The 13,182-nt window shown below is 52.5% G+C and overlaps 5 protein-coding genes across 5 annotated transcripts; 3 read left to right on the top strand and 2 right to left on the bottom strand.

The window, feature by feature from the left end:
* Positions 1-329: 329 nt before the first annotated feature.
* Positions 330-1,344, bottom strand: RPS4 (40S ribosomal protein S4; the record flags this gene model as incomplete). Its single annotated transcript, XM_064839628.1, has 4 exons — positions 330-619; positions 677-738; positions 835-1,119; positions 1,190-1,344. The coding sequence occupies 4 exons, from the start codon at positions 1,342-1,344 to the stop codon at positions 330-332; spliced, it is 792 nt and encodes a 263-aa protein (XP_064692871.1).
* Positions 1,345-1,584: 240 nt separating this feature from the next.
* On the top strand, positions 1,585-3,533 carry LTS14_006934 (uncharacterized protein; the record flags this gene model as incomplete). Its single annotated transcript, XM_064839627.1, has 2 exons — positions 1,585-3,435; positions 3,510-3,533. The coding sequence occupies 2 exons, from the start codon at positions 1,585-1,587 to the stop codon at positions 3,531-3,533; spliced, it is 1,875 nt and encodes a 624-aa protein (XP_064692870.1).
* Positions 3,534-3,619: 86 nt separating this feature from the next.
* Positions 3,620-6,703, bottom strand: SPT16 (FACT complex subunit spt16; the record flags this gene model as incomplete). The annotated part of the gene is made up of 1 exon (XM_064839626.1): positions 3,620-6,703. One exon carries the CDS (start codon positions 6,701-6,703, stop codon positions 3,620-3,622), a length of 3,084 nt encoding a protein of 1,027 aa, XP_064692869.1.
* Positions 6,704-7,022: 319 nt separating this feature from the next.
* On the top strand, positions 7,023-8,369 carry LTS14_006932 (uncharacterized protein; the record flags this gene model as incomplete). Its single annotated transcript, XM_064839625.1, has 3 exons — positions 7,023-7,225; positions 7,285-7,291; positions 7,341-8,369. The coding sequence occupies 3 exons, from the start codon at positions 7,023-7,025 to the stop codon at positions 8,367-8,369; spliced, it is 1,239 nt and encodes a 412-aa protein (XP_064692868.1).
* A 3,143-nt stretch (positions 8,370-11,512) lies between these two features.
* On the top strand, positions 11,513-12,106 carry LTS14_006931 (uncharacterized protein; the record flags this gene model as incomplete). The annotated part of the gene is made up of 2 exons (XM_064839624.1): positions 11,513-12,003; positions 12,049-12,106. The coding sequence occupies 2 exons, from the start codon at positions 11,513-11,515 to the stop codon at positions 12,104-12,106; spliced, it is 549 nt and encodes a 182-aa protein (XP_064692867.1).
* Between the last annotated feature and the right edge of the window lie 1,076 nt (positions 12,107-13,182).

Below are 13,182 nucleotides of genomic sequence, written 5' to 3'. Positions count from 1 at the left end.
ACAGCTGATTACCGTTGTAATTACAGCCTCTACGCAAGAGCAGAATGTGTGTAGTAGAGATGCAGCGTGCCGATTAAAGTGCCGATTACAGGACCGACTACACACATCTCTCGGTGACCAGGCCAGAGGGTGCTGACAAGTGCAGGGTCTTCAGCCAAAGCAGAAGTGATACTATAAACGTCAGGTCATAGTGTTGTCATGAACGTGGTCTCCTCAATACTGATGGTATATATTGTAGCACAGCCTCGGTCACATGGAAGCAACCCAAGCGCCGCGCTTCACACTTTTGCCCAGCCTCGAATTGCTTCCTCATCACTTGGATCAACACCTTAGTGACCAGCCAGAGCATACGCCCTCCTGCGATCCCTCTCCTCAGCAATGCTGAGTTTGACACCCTTGCCCTTGGGCAGAGAGATCCAAGGCTTCTCGCGCCCAATGACGAAGACGTTGGTCTCACGGGTAGCGAACTCGTTGTCAATGGCGTCCTTGATGTGGACAATGTTGAAACCTCCGTCGTGGCGTTCACGGTGGGTGATGACGCCTACACGACCCATGTTGCGACCACCCGTGGCCATGGCGATCACGCCAGTGTCGAAGTGGATGAAGTCGGCGATCTTGCCTGTATACGACATCAGTTCCCGCGCAGATGTCCTCTGGATGTTTCAATTAGACATACCAGTAGCAAGATCAATCTTGACGGTATCGTTGACCTTGATGGCGGGGTCGGGGTATCGGATACTACAAATCCATTATGTCTCAGCAAGATATTTCTAACCAAATCTGTGGTCCAACGTCTGATAGACAGCTGCGACCGCAAGATCATTTCTGACTTACGTGCGAGCATCATGCGTAACCAAGAATGGAATGGCGCCCTTGCCCAGCTGAACACGCTTGACTTTGCCCAGCTTGTATGCAGCCTCCTCTTCTGTGATGCGGTGGACGGTGAAGCGGCCCTTGGTGTCGTAGACGAGGCGGAAGTTCTCGCCCGTCCTCTCGATGCCGATGACGTCTTGGAAGCCGGCTGGGTAGGTGGCATCGGTGCGCACTTTGCCGTCGACCTTGATGAGGCGCTGCATCACGATGGCCTTGGTTTCGCGGGAGTTGAGCGCATACTTCAGACTGGAGCACACAAATGTTAGTGATATCCTCCAGATCACCACCGACTCGTATATCCATGCCATGACCATACCGATTCCTGATGAAGACAATCAAGGGCATGCAATCCCTCAATTTGTGTGGACCGGCGCTGGCCTTGGGTGCGTATGAACCGGAGAGTTTGTCGAGCAGCCAGTGCTTGGGCGCTGACAGACGCTTCTGGTGCTTGATGATACCGCGTTTACCCATGTTGGCGGTGTTGTGAGGTCGATGGGGTGATCTGTAGGGGGAGGCACGCGAGAAGTCGTTCCACCGCAGAGGTGTTGCGAATTTCCCAATCGCTAGTGCTACGCCAAGATTTGAGACGGGAGCGTCCGATCAGGCATCAAGGCACATATGCATACTCACTGCTTCATGTACTACTCAAGGGTGCATTGATCGAAGAGTGCAATATAGGAGCCGAATCGCAGTACTGGATTGTAAGACGACATGGCTCCGGTCTTTGCCTCGGCCGATATGGCCGCTCTCGTAGCCGCCTATAGACCGATCACGCCAATTAGAGATCGACCATCGCTTGTGCCAGGGAGGCGAACGAGCGATGAGCATTTGATCGATTCAAGGAATATACTGAAGAGGTTCTCGAGCCTTCTACAGAGCAGACCATCTCGTATAGCACTGTCGGAACTTCAATCTCTGCTCAACATCGACAGTACAGATTGGCTGTTGGCATGCTACGAACAACCCTTATATTACAGCCATGATGGTCGACAGATCCTGTCGATACCAGAAGTTGCGGAAATATTGGACGATGCGTTTGGTCATGCTGGGGTCAAGTCATTCGATGCGGCTTCTTTCGCCACCAAACACGATCTATCGAGATCAACCCTACACCTTCTACTGGAGAGCTCGCCCGACTCCAAGAAGCTGCACTGGTGGGAAGATCCGTCGACGAAGTCCAGCCACGTCTACAGTACGGTCTTGTGGCAAGCTGTGCTGAAATACCTCGAACTCGTGGCAAAGTCGAGCTACGCTAAGTCAGAGTTTGCAGAAGGACTAGATCTTTGCTCGCATTTCCCCAGCGTACCCGGCGGACTCTTGCTAGGCCTTGCGCAAGCCTTTGCTGCGAAGACATCCGACTCATCTCCAGCTGGAGAGTGGCAGTTGCTGAAAGGTAGAGCAGTGTTCATACCCGCTAGCCATGTGCACGATCTGGAGAGCAAGAAGGAAGCTGCTCGTCGAGCTCACGTCGAGCAGTGTGTCGAGGGAATAAGTACACGCGGCTTTTGCAAGGTTGACGAACTTGATCTCCTAAGCCAGATCCGACAGCAATACATAGCGCGGTATCCTGAGCATAACGTCGAGGATGGCCTGATTGAGGTTACTCCAGACGGTGATGTTGGTCCCAGTGTACATACGTACATGGCACGGCCGAGTTATCTTCACGAAGCGATGCAATCCCTCCACATAGCGGCACCACAGGAATCTGCTCGAATATGGCATGCTCGAGATGGTTCCGAGAACAACATAAAGCTCATAGCCGCAGTTTTCAAATCTCTCATTGACGAAACTCATCGCGAATTACAGAGAGCTATGCTACAGTCGCAGCCCTATCGATCAGAAGTCGAGAAAACCATCGTGACAGCACTGGAGAGACAGGGCGCACAAGATGCAGTGGCTTTCGAGAAGATCATCCTCGAACGACTGGTAAATCCTGTTCAACTATACACCCTCGGTGTCGCGAACACCAGAGACGACACTCTAGTCCAGCATCTTAATGAGTTCCTGTGCGACTACTCTCGTCGGGATGTCCTACCCACAATCATCAGCACATTGCAAGAAGATCGACTCATACTCGATAAGTCACGGAAAAAGGACTTCGAAAAGATGGCCGAGGCTATTTCGCAGGCGAAGATACTCCCAGATGTACAAGCAGCCATCACCAAGCTAGCGAGGAAACAGAAGCTCATACAACCATCCGAAATCGAGCTGGTGTCCGCGAAGCGTACTACATTAGAGCAGAAAGCACGACAACTGCGCAATAAGAAGATTGTTCGAGGATCTGACGTCCTGCAGAACTGCATCTGGATCTCGCTGGCTGAGAAGACTGACGGTTTGTATATGAGCTCTGGCAAGGATACAACACGCATGATCAAGCTGTACAGCACAATCGCCGGCGCAGACGGTGAGGATGGCGGTATTGCCGAGAAATTGTCCGGATGCCGCGATGCTTTGAAAGCTGGGAAGGAGGATCAGCAAATGCTTGACATCATGCGTGACTTGGCTGTGGAGAGGGCAGAGGCATGGTGTGCTGCGCATGCGACTGGACCATCAACGGAAGAAGTATGAAGACGTAGATACAAAGCTACATTTCTCGAACCTCACGATGTCCAATCTCTTGACTCATGCTGTTATAGCCCACCCGCCAGTCGGATACATGAGGCCGCACTTTCGAACGCCTTGAAACGCCAATGCTATGATACTGAATCCTGACCCATCGTACAGCACCTTCTCAACCAAGTCAACCTCACCTCTTCTTCTTACCCCCCTTTGCGCTCTTCTCCTCATCCTCGAGCCCGCCCTCCCGATCCTTCTTCGCAGCCTTCTTTTCCATCTCATCCCAGTCCTCACCCTCCTCGTCATCGCTGACATCCTCCTCCGACGCCTCCGCACTAGCGTCATCGTCGAAATCGCTCTCATCCTCACTACTCTCGCTTGCCAGATCATCCCCTGAAGCTTCGAAAGCACTCTCCTCTTCCTCTTCGTCCTCACCCTCACTATCGGACTCGGCGGCAAGGAAAGACCATCCGCCGTCTTTGAAGAAGACGTGAGGATCTGTGACGATAGTTTTCATAATCGTCGCCCAGTTGAGATTGAGTGGCCCTTCGGAGTAGGGGATGTCGACGCTGTCGAGCCAATCTTTCACGCTGTCGAGGGATTCGACGGGAATGGTGTTGATGTGGGCTGGCTGGCGCGTGAAGTCCTTGAAGACGATAACCATGTCGAAGTTCTTGAGGCCGAACTGCACACGCTCGAGGTGTACGACTTCGATATCAAGGAGTGTAATGACCATGAACGGTGGTTCGGTCAGCTGTACCAGGCAGTCGGTTGTCGGCTGTACCATAACGGAGCTTCGGCTGGGCACACCATTGAAGCCGAGATCACGAAATGGCATATCGACAGCCAAGCCCTCGTTCTTGCCGGCATCTGCAATCTTCTCCGCAAAGTTGCGGAACTCCTTGTCAAGTTGTGCTCGTCTCCGCTTCTCCTCCTGTTCGGCCTCAAATTCCTCCTCGTCGCCGTACCGATGCTTCCGCTTGCGGTTCCCTGTCTCATCAAATTGCATCTCGGTGGCCTCGCGATAGAACTGAATGTCTTTTGCCTTCCTCTTCCCAATCATGATAGGATTGATGAGGTGGACGTGGATGATGACAATCAGCTCACCCACACAGGGCTGAAAGAAGAGGTGTTTGACGTTGCTGAACAGGATGTCGACTCTCTGGTTACCGAGATGTTGGTAGCGCAAACCGTTGGTGTGAACTTCAACGGCACCGCCAACGCGCTTGCTCTCAAGTGCAGGACGCATGTAGAGGTTGTCGAGTCTGTGAGGTCTGCGGCTGCGAATCTCGACGAGCTTCTCCTGTTCGACAACATCCTCCATATCCTTCTTCTCCTGTTCCTTTCGTGTCATATTCTTCTTCATCTCAGTGATCTGGTCCTTGATATCCTCCATGCGATTGTTGTCCTTGCTACGGAAGGTCAAGGAACGAATGAACTGAGCAGACGGATCCTCAAATGGTTGATCGTCTTTCCTGCCGACACCCTGACCGGGGCTGAGAAAGTTGATGCGCAGGAAGCAGAATCCGCCCTCTTGGCTAGTCGTTGCGTTCTTGAGAGTGGCAATATGAAAAGGTACTGGTCGGCCCATGATAGGCAGGATGATGGAGTTGTTCTTCTCGTCCACGAGAATCATGAGGTCCTTCACCCTGGTTGGGAACACAGCGTCGCGCTTGTATGATTCGAACTTCTTGTACTGCTTCACAGCCGTGCCGTTGAGATTCCCATGGCCGGCAGTGTACTTCTCCAGTCCGTCTCCATGCTTCTTGTTGTGGAGCTCACGCTGATGCTCTCTTCGCGCGCCCTCTTTCTCCTCGTTCGCAGTCTGCGCACCTTGGCCTCTGAGCCTCGTCTTCGTGATGTTGGATGAAGCGACGGCACCCACTCGCGAGTCCTTCTTCGGCTTTGGCTTCTCCTTCTTCTCTTCCTCCTCATCATCGTTGAAGAAGAAAGATGTGCTTTCCATGTCGGTTGCGGCATCTTTCGTGAAGACAAACCCCTCGCCAACACCTGCAGGGTTGACACGCACTGTGTCACTAATCATGAGAGCATACTTGGCATCGCGCTTCTTATCCTGCGGACTCGGGTTCTCAACATCAAAGAAAGACGTTGAGATCGAAAAAGTCATGCCGTCCTTAAGCACGCGGTTGTTCTTCGCATTGAGCGTGAACGTGCCATCACGGGTCTCGATACCAATACCAGCGCCCACAGACTTGGAAAACTTCTCGGCCAACTCTGGTCGCTTCGAAGCCTTGATAACGGAGATGGCCTTGTTGTAGACGTCTTTTGCGACAATGCCATCTCGTAGCTCTTTGATCACTGCATCGTGGACATTCAACAAGACCTTGTAGGCCCCCTCTTGGCTCTTGTTAGGGTCCACTAGGTACGTTCGTGCGAGCATGGAAGCATATGTCTGATATCGCAGACCAAGGGCAGAGATGATTACCCCAGCGTGCAGATTGCTATCATCTGGGTCCGTGGTGAGCCGGACGTCGAAGTTGCCACCACTCATGACCGTAGGGTTGATAGACCAGTCCAGTTGCATGGTATCAAAGTTCGCCGGCGCCTTCTTCCACTTGAAAAACTTGTCATCATCAATCTTAGCTGCAATCTTGTCGCTAAAAGCCTTGTGCGTGATCTTCTTGTCCTTGTCGAGGATGTCAGACATGTAGTCCACGAAGTAGTCAGCCATCACGTGCGAGGACGCCACCGAGGCATTTCGAATAGCTCGCAGCTCGTTCTCATCCTTGACCGACATGACGTTCGACAGCGCCGAGCTGATATCCACCTCTTCTACATCCTTGCTGATGTCTGCAAATGCCGTCTTCCACTCGTTCACGAAAGGACCGCTCGAAGCGTCTTTCGCGACCACACCAACCTTCTTGCCCGCGTTCTTGATAAGCTCCAGCATACGCTCGAACTGCTTGGTGTTCTCCTCAGCATCCTTGCCCCGCACGAGAACCTCGATAGGCGTCTTGCCACCTTCCTTCAGTGGCTCCAAGTAGGTCGCCTTCTTCTTCGTGGTGATGATATACATGCCCTCGAGGGTGAAGAGGAAGAGAGTGGTCGGGAACTCGTAACCCAAGAGCCAGAATTGTGCAGCATTCGATTTGTGGAAGCCTTGCGTCTCATCGCTCTTGCCCATAATAACAACGATGCTACCCACGTCGCCAAACACATGATTGCCACTGCGCTTGTCGCCCTTCCACGCAGTGATGAGCGAAGACAGGCGATTGTGGAAGCTGGCCTTGTCGATGCTCACTTCGTCCGCCATCTTGGCGGGTGCTTATCAAGTCGCCGCGGAGGTTGTGAGATGGTGTGTCGCGGCGGTGGTGATGAAGAAAAGGAGTGTGGAGGTGATGTCGACTAAAAGATGTCAGGTTAAATGTGAAGATGCGTCGCGTGAAAGTCGCGAAGGCGCGCAGGCAGCAGTCCGTGCATGGTTGACCAGCCGAAGAACTACCGGCGTTAGCGGATATTCACTAGCAACACGTCTTACTTAGTACTCACTTACGATAAATGCAATCTGCAGTGAATCATCCGCTACTAGTGAGTACGAGCAGCGGTCACCTTGAGATGCTTTACTGCAGATTATGACCAGCGCTGATGGGCTTCTTCCGCCCCCGCTACTTCCTCCGGCATTACTAGACGGTGGCAAAGATGTCCTACCAAAGAAGAAGCGGCAAGAGAACGCCTCGACAGGCGTTGGAGCTGCGGCGATGCGTGGTATAAGTGCTCGTTTCTTCGCATTCTACTTCAGAGCTCCGATAAGAGCATTCTTCCGGACACGAATTGAGTGAGTCACGTGCGATGTGCAAGTGAATGGCTGTTTGAATTGCACTGACGCGTGCGTAGCTATATGGTGAGTTCGTACCGATCTCGGGTGGAGACGAGGCCTAACAGCTATCTAGGGCTACGCCCGTGCCATCAATCCGCACGTGCAAGCTGGGGACAATTGGTCATGGCGAATGACTTCTCCCGCTCTACTTGGCAGTGCCGTACACCGGTATGGCTGGTCCTTCTTGCCGAATCAAGTCCTACCACCTTTACTGGCCAATACAGTCGTCGGGGCAGTCTTGTACACTGGCTATCTGCAGACGCTAGGAATGCTACATGAGCCTTCAGCCAGAGCTACAAAGCGTGCCGATCCGCTTCCACCTCCCGCATATACGTTCGCTGCTGGTTTTGGGGCAGGAACACTACAAAGTCTTATAGCTGCTCCACTGGATGCCTTGCAAGTCCGCTTCCATGCCCGCGACTTCATCGACGGCAAGTACAAGAACATGTGGCAATATGGCTACCTGAAGTCTCGTGAAATTGGGGCACGTGGAGTCTTTGCAGGCTGGTCCCTGAGTCTCCTTCGAGATAGCTTCGGTAATGCCGTCTTTTTCTCGACATTCGAATACGTCAAAGGTCAAGCCTTCTACAGTTTCGTTAGCAACTTCTACGGCCACTACGGAAAGCTCACCGGATTTCAACAAGAGAGCATCAGAGCGCAAGGAAAGTCGGCCAGCAGTCCTGTGATAAGACCACATTATATGATCGAGCCGGCTTTCCTGCTACTCGCTGGTGTTGCGGCGTCGGTAGCGCAAGCGCTGGTGCAGTATCCGGTTAGTCGTATTCAAGATATCCACTATGGACGATTGGAGTGGATCGATACTCATCCTAAAGTACCGCTGGACCTTGGCACGAGACGGGGTGCGGTCTGGGGTGTATATGCCAGTGCATACCGCAAGACGTGGAAACAGTGCCTTGCTCTCGCCCGTAGAGATGCTGGACTTCGGCGATGGCTGTACAAGGATTTCCTTACTAGGACTATCACGCAGGTCCCGAGCACGAGTGCCGGACTGATCGTGTTTGAGGTTATAAGAAGGAAGTACGGAGATGGCTCGGACGTGGTAAAAATCAACAAAGACGGGTATGATATCTTGTTGGTATAGATCTGCTCGCACTACATCCTCCACTCATTTCCAGCGCGGCACGGAATACCAATCGTCCGGAGCGTCACAGCCACTGGTGCGCAAAGAAGATCAGCATTCGGAGCCTATGTATGGTCTGTTCTCCACAATCAACTTCTTGCACATTACTATTGGAATACACACCAGCCACGAACACTACCGCCCCAGCATTTCCTGCTCCATCTTGATCTAACACAGCGGATGCTATGGAGGTATCAGATGCGCGAGTTCGACTGGAGAGAACTCGCCATCTGGTGCCAAGCAGATTCCTACGCAGGATGGCAGCCAATAGGTACTTGCAGCCCCAATTGTCCATATTGATCCAACCACGATAGCTCACAAGACGCTTGCACGGCTCCAAATGGCCCGACACAGTGCACCTTATGCGGGACTGTTGCTAATCTGATCACTACAGGACCAGCAGTCATCAATCCGGCAGATCTATCGTGTGGAGAGAAATTCTCGATCAACGACGTCAACTATCCAGGCGAGGAGCACAGAAGGGGCCGTGCTGGAGAGTATGCGACAATGAGGACAGATCGATCGATGATTGCTTTGTGCTCTACGAGGAAGTTCCTAAATGTCGGTAGGGTTCGCGCTCAAGGTAGAGACAAGTCTTTCGGGACATGTAAGAAATCAGCCACACTTTGCGGTCCTTACACAACTGTCGCATCTATTACCAGCTGAACTAGTCAAACGTTGCTGGACAACTCAAGATCTGGTAGGGAGGGCTTTCCGCATGCAGACCATCCTTCTGTTGTGGTGAGATATGGTATGTGTTTGTCGCTGTACTCAATAGGTAGGTTGATTTCCACATGACATTGTACCTGGAAGTCTGCGAGGGGATCTGGCCTTGACGACCCCTCGATCACAAGCTGGGCATCTCCAGCCATCGAATGCCACTCCCAACTCTCGGCCGCGAACAGCTTCAACAGGGATCACCGAATGCATGGCTAACACTTGCAAACGAGTCTGCTTTTCAACCCCGTCAGCATCCTGATCGATTTCGACTTTGGTACGTGCGAAGTAGACGCAGGCCGCCACGCTTGGAAGGACATGGCACGCCGCCAGGTCAAGTACACACTTTCACCACAATTACTCCTGACTGTGTGTCTGGCACGCTTGATCGAAGGGTCTGCGTGCGAGGACATGATATAGAATGAAGTACTTCTCTCACCTGCCTTGCACAGAACCTGGACTACTACACTGTCGACGCATGACGCGCGGGAGTCGCTGAATTACGCCTTGTCACTCCCTTCCGTCGCTTAAGAATGTAGATGGTGAGCTGCTGGAACCGAGCACTGCCGTCTAGGGCAGAGTATGCTGTGAGTGGCACCAGACTTCTCGCGAGCCATATTGACGTGCTTACGAGAGCAATGTTGCCTTGCAAGCACGGCTTGGCACGAGACTCTTGAACCAACGCTCATAGGCCATACTGTAAAGTCCTCTAAGGCGCATTCGGCTAAAACATCTGCGCAAAGCTCTTGCCCACGCCTTTCCCGAGATAGGCTCATCCGTCTGACATGGTGGGCTCGCACGTTACAACGGCCCCGTTTGCCCAAGGAAAGACGTTCCCGGTGGAAACCGAGCATCATCCTGAAAAGCAAAGCCGGTCGATACGGGCCCCGAGGCTGATGAATTTTGGTACTCGTGGGGCATGTCTCACGTCTTCGTCTCTTGACTTTTCCGATCCTGCGGCAGAGCTCCCAGAACACACGGAGAGCACCGTCGCCCACGGAATGTTACTTCGGTGAGTTCTCGTCGTCTCGAAGAACTCTGAGCAGAAATAGAATCCAGAGCAGCGGAAAGCGAGTAGGACAGCTGCATGAGCAGAAACTTAATTTGCTTGCTTGTTTCATAGACCTCGTGGCCACACAACGGCGGACGCTCGAGCCCGTGGTGCCTGGAGACTTCGACGGGCGAACACGAGGTGCAGTCTTGACAGTCCCACCCTCCATCACATCTCTGTAGTTTCGCTGCCGTGCCGTGCCTGCAGACGAGTTGCAGTAGTCTCGAGCTATTTCTGCTTTTCGAGCTCGCTGCTTGATGGTGAGCTTGTCATATTTTTAATAGCTTCTGACCAATTGGAATGCCTTTTGCCTGCATGCCCCCGCAAAAATGTAAAATCGTGACCGTGCGGGGCCAGTCCCGTATTGTTTGGCGGGGAAGTTTGCGACTACACTTCTTCCTTCTGCTGCAACCTCGTCCCACACTAGTATGCATTTGCTTTCAGCGACGCTGTAAATCCGCTCGTAGCGAGCGAATTTGGTCTTGCGATGCGAGAAGATTATGTCTGCATCCTCCACAGACTTCTATTTGGCGTCAGCAGCAATGTCCAGGGTGTGCATCATGGCAAAGACACCGGCAATAGGACGCCTGAAGTGGTGACAGCTTATGTCCTCTAGTGATATGCATATACGCCGATACGACGACTTGCGGAGCTCGAGCTTGAACGGCGATGCAATAGTAGAATTTTTGCCTCGTCGACTGTCGCTGCTGGTTAGCTTGCCTGTCAGAGAAACCCCATCCTTGTGCCGTCCGACCGCCCTAAGCATTTGAGGGCAGCACCAGTGCATGCAGAGCCTCCGCGCAGGCACGAACTCTGTCTATCGCGGACGCAAGCCATCAATACTTCTAAACTCTCACTGGGCTGATCTTAGCCGTTTGACAACGACTTCGTGGATCTCACATTACCTCTTTCGTATCTCAGGCTTTGGAACTATCGATTGTACCCTGACTCTCGTATGCTTCTGGGAGGCGTATGTCATCATAACATGCATCCGGGCTGTCTCTAGCTGCTTGGCATCCACCACGCATTCACACATACGAAGGAACTACCTTTGACGACCTGCAGATGTCAACATGACGCCTGCAGACATGGACATGAGTGGTCGGCTTGGCAAGAAAGGCGGGGCAAGAACCGCGAGAATATCATCCATTCAGAAGGAACATTGTCCGAGGAGGGACGTACTGATGCGGTGCCTGATCGTCCGCCGTAGGTATACATAAAGTCGAGCTGCAGCTGAGTGCCGTGCGAAAGTCTCGTAGGTTAACTGCTTTCGCTTCTTGGAGTTGTATAACTCTCCTCTACTCTCGTTCCTACACATACCAATAAGAAAGTCAACATGCAGTTCACAACTCCCGCCTTGGCCATCTTGGCCTCCAGTGGTATCGTCGCCGCTGCCCCAGGTGGATGGGGCCAGAAGGACAATCAAGGATGGGGTGGAAACTCAGGTGATAAGGGCGGATGGGGCAACGGCGGCGGAGGGGGGGGCGGATGGGATGGTAACAATGGCTGGAACGGCCCTCCTGCCAGCACCACGTCTAACAGCGTCTGCTCATACGGCTTCTCATCCACCTGCAGCGCCGTCTACACCACCTCGGTATCGACTGTAACCAAGCCAATCACCACCACATCTGTCTCTACGTCCTGGATGCCCGTCGTTCACACTATCACTTCTACGTACATCAGCACCATTGTCAGCTCGACAAGCAGCCTGATTTCCAGCAAGTGCAGCACGACTTCTAGCTGTATCACGTCGTCGACTTTGACGAAGCCGTCAACGTCGACAAAACCGTCCACATCAACCACCCCTGGCTCTGCTACCACTCCGTCGTAAGTATGCCACATGAGATTCCACAAGAGCCCCTGCTGATACAGTCGACAGGAAGTCATCAACAACCAGCTCCGTAACAAAGCCAACTACTTCCTCCAGTAGCACATCGACGAAACCATCCACCAGCAGCACATCGACGAAGCCTACTACCAGCAGCACATCGACGAAGCCATCCACTAGTAGCACGTCGACAAAGCCAACTAGCAGCAGTACATCGACAAAGCCAACAACCAGCAGCACATCGACGAAGCCATCTACCAGCAGCACATCGACGAAGCCATCTACCAGCAGCACATCGACGAAGCCATCTACCAGCAGCACATCAACAAAACCTACTAGTTCTTCAAGCTCTACTTCGACGAAGCCATCTACTACATCCAGCTCTACTTCTACAAAACCATCCACTAGTAGCACGTCGACAAAGCCAACTAGCAGCAGTACATCGACAAAGCCTACCATCACATCCTCCAGCACTTCTACGAAGCCCACTACTAGCAGCATTTCGACAAAGCCCACTACCAGCAGCACTTCGACAAAGCCAATTACCAGCAGCACATCGACGAAGCCAACGACTTATTCTTGGAGCAGCACTTCTACGAAGCCCACTACTAGCAGCACTTCGACAAAGCCAACGAGTTATTCCTGGAGCAGCACTTCTACAAAACCAACCACTAGCAGCACTTATACGAAACCGACGACCACATCCAGCTCTACTTCCACAAAACCTACCACCACATCCAGCTATACATGGACGAAGCCTACCACAACCAGCAGCTCTAGGTAAGTACAATTATCCCAGACAGCCGCGGTATCCAGCTGTTCGCCTTGGCTCCCTTTGTGCTAACAAATCTAAAGCACCACATGGAAAGCAACTACAAGCTCATCCACTTCCTCAACAAGCACCAAGCCTACCACTTCTTCTACCACTTCGTAAGTAAATGAAACTCAACCGCGAAAATTCCATTTCTAAGAATTCTGCAGGTCGACTACAAAGACTACTTCCTCCACTTATACATGGGGCACGACTAGCACGAAGCCAACGACTTCCTCTACTTACACATGGGGCACGACTAGCACGAAGCCAACGACATCCTCCACATACACATGGGGCACGACTAGCACGAAGCCAACGACATCCTCCACATACACATGGGGCACGACTAGCACGAAGCCAACGA

Source organism: Recurvomyces mirabilis (genome assembly GCF_035927965.1).
Source record: "Recurvomyces mirabilis strain CCFEE 5264 chromosome Unknown scaffold_18, whole genome shotgun sequence".
Classification (NCBI taxonomy): domain Eukaryota; kingdom Fungi; phylum Ascomycota; class Dothideomycetes; order Mycosphaerellales; family Teratosphaeriaceae; genus Recurvomyces; species Recurvomyces mirabilis.
The sequence above is the reverse complement of the archived record's forward strand: the minus strand, read 5'-3'. Positions and strand labels throughout refer to the sequence as shown.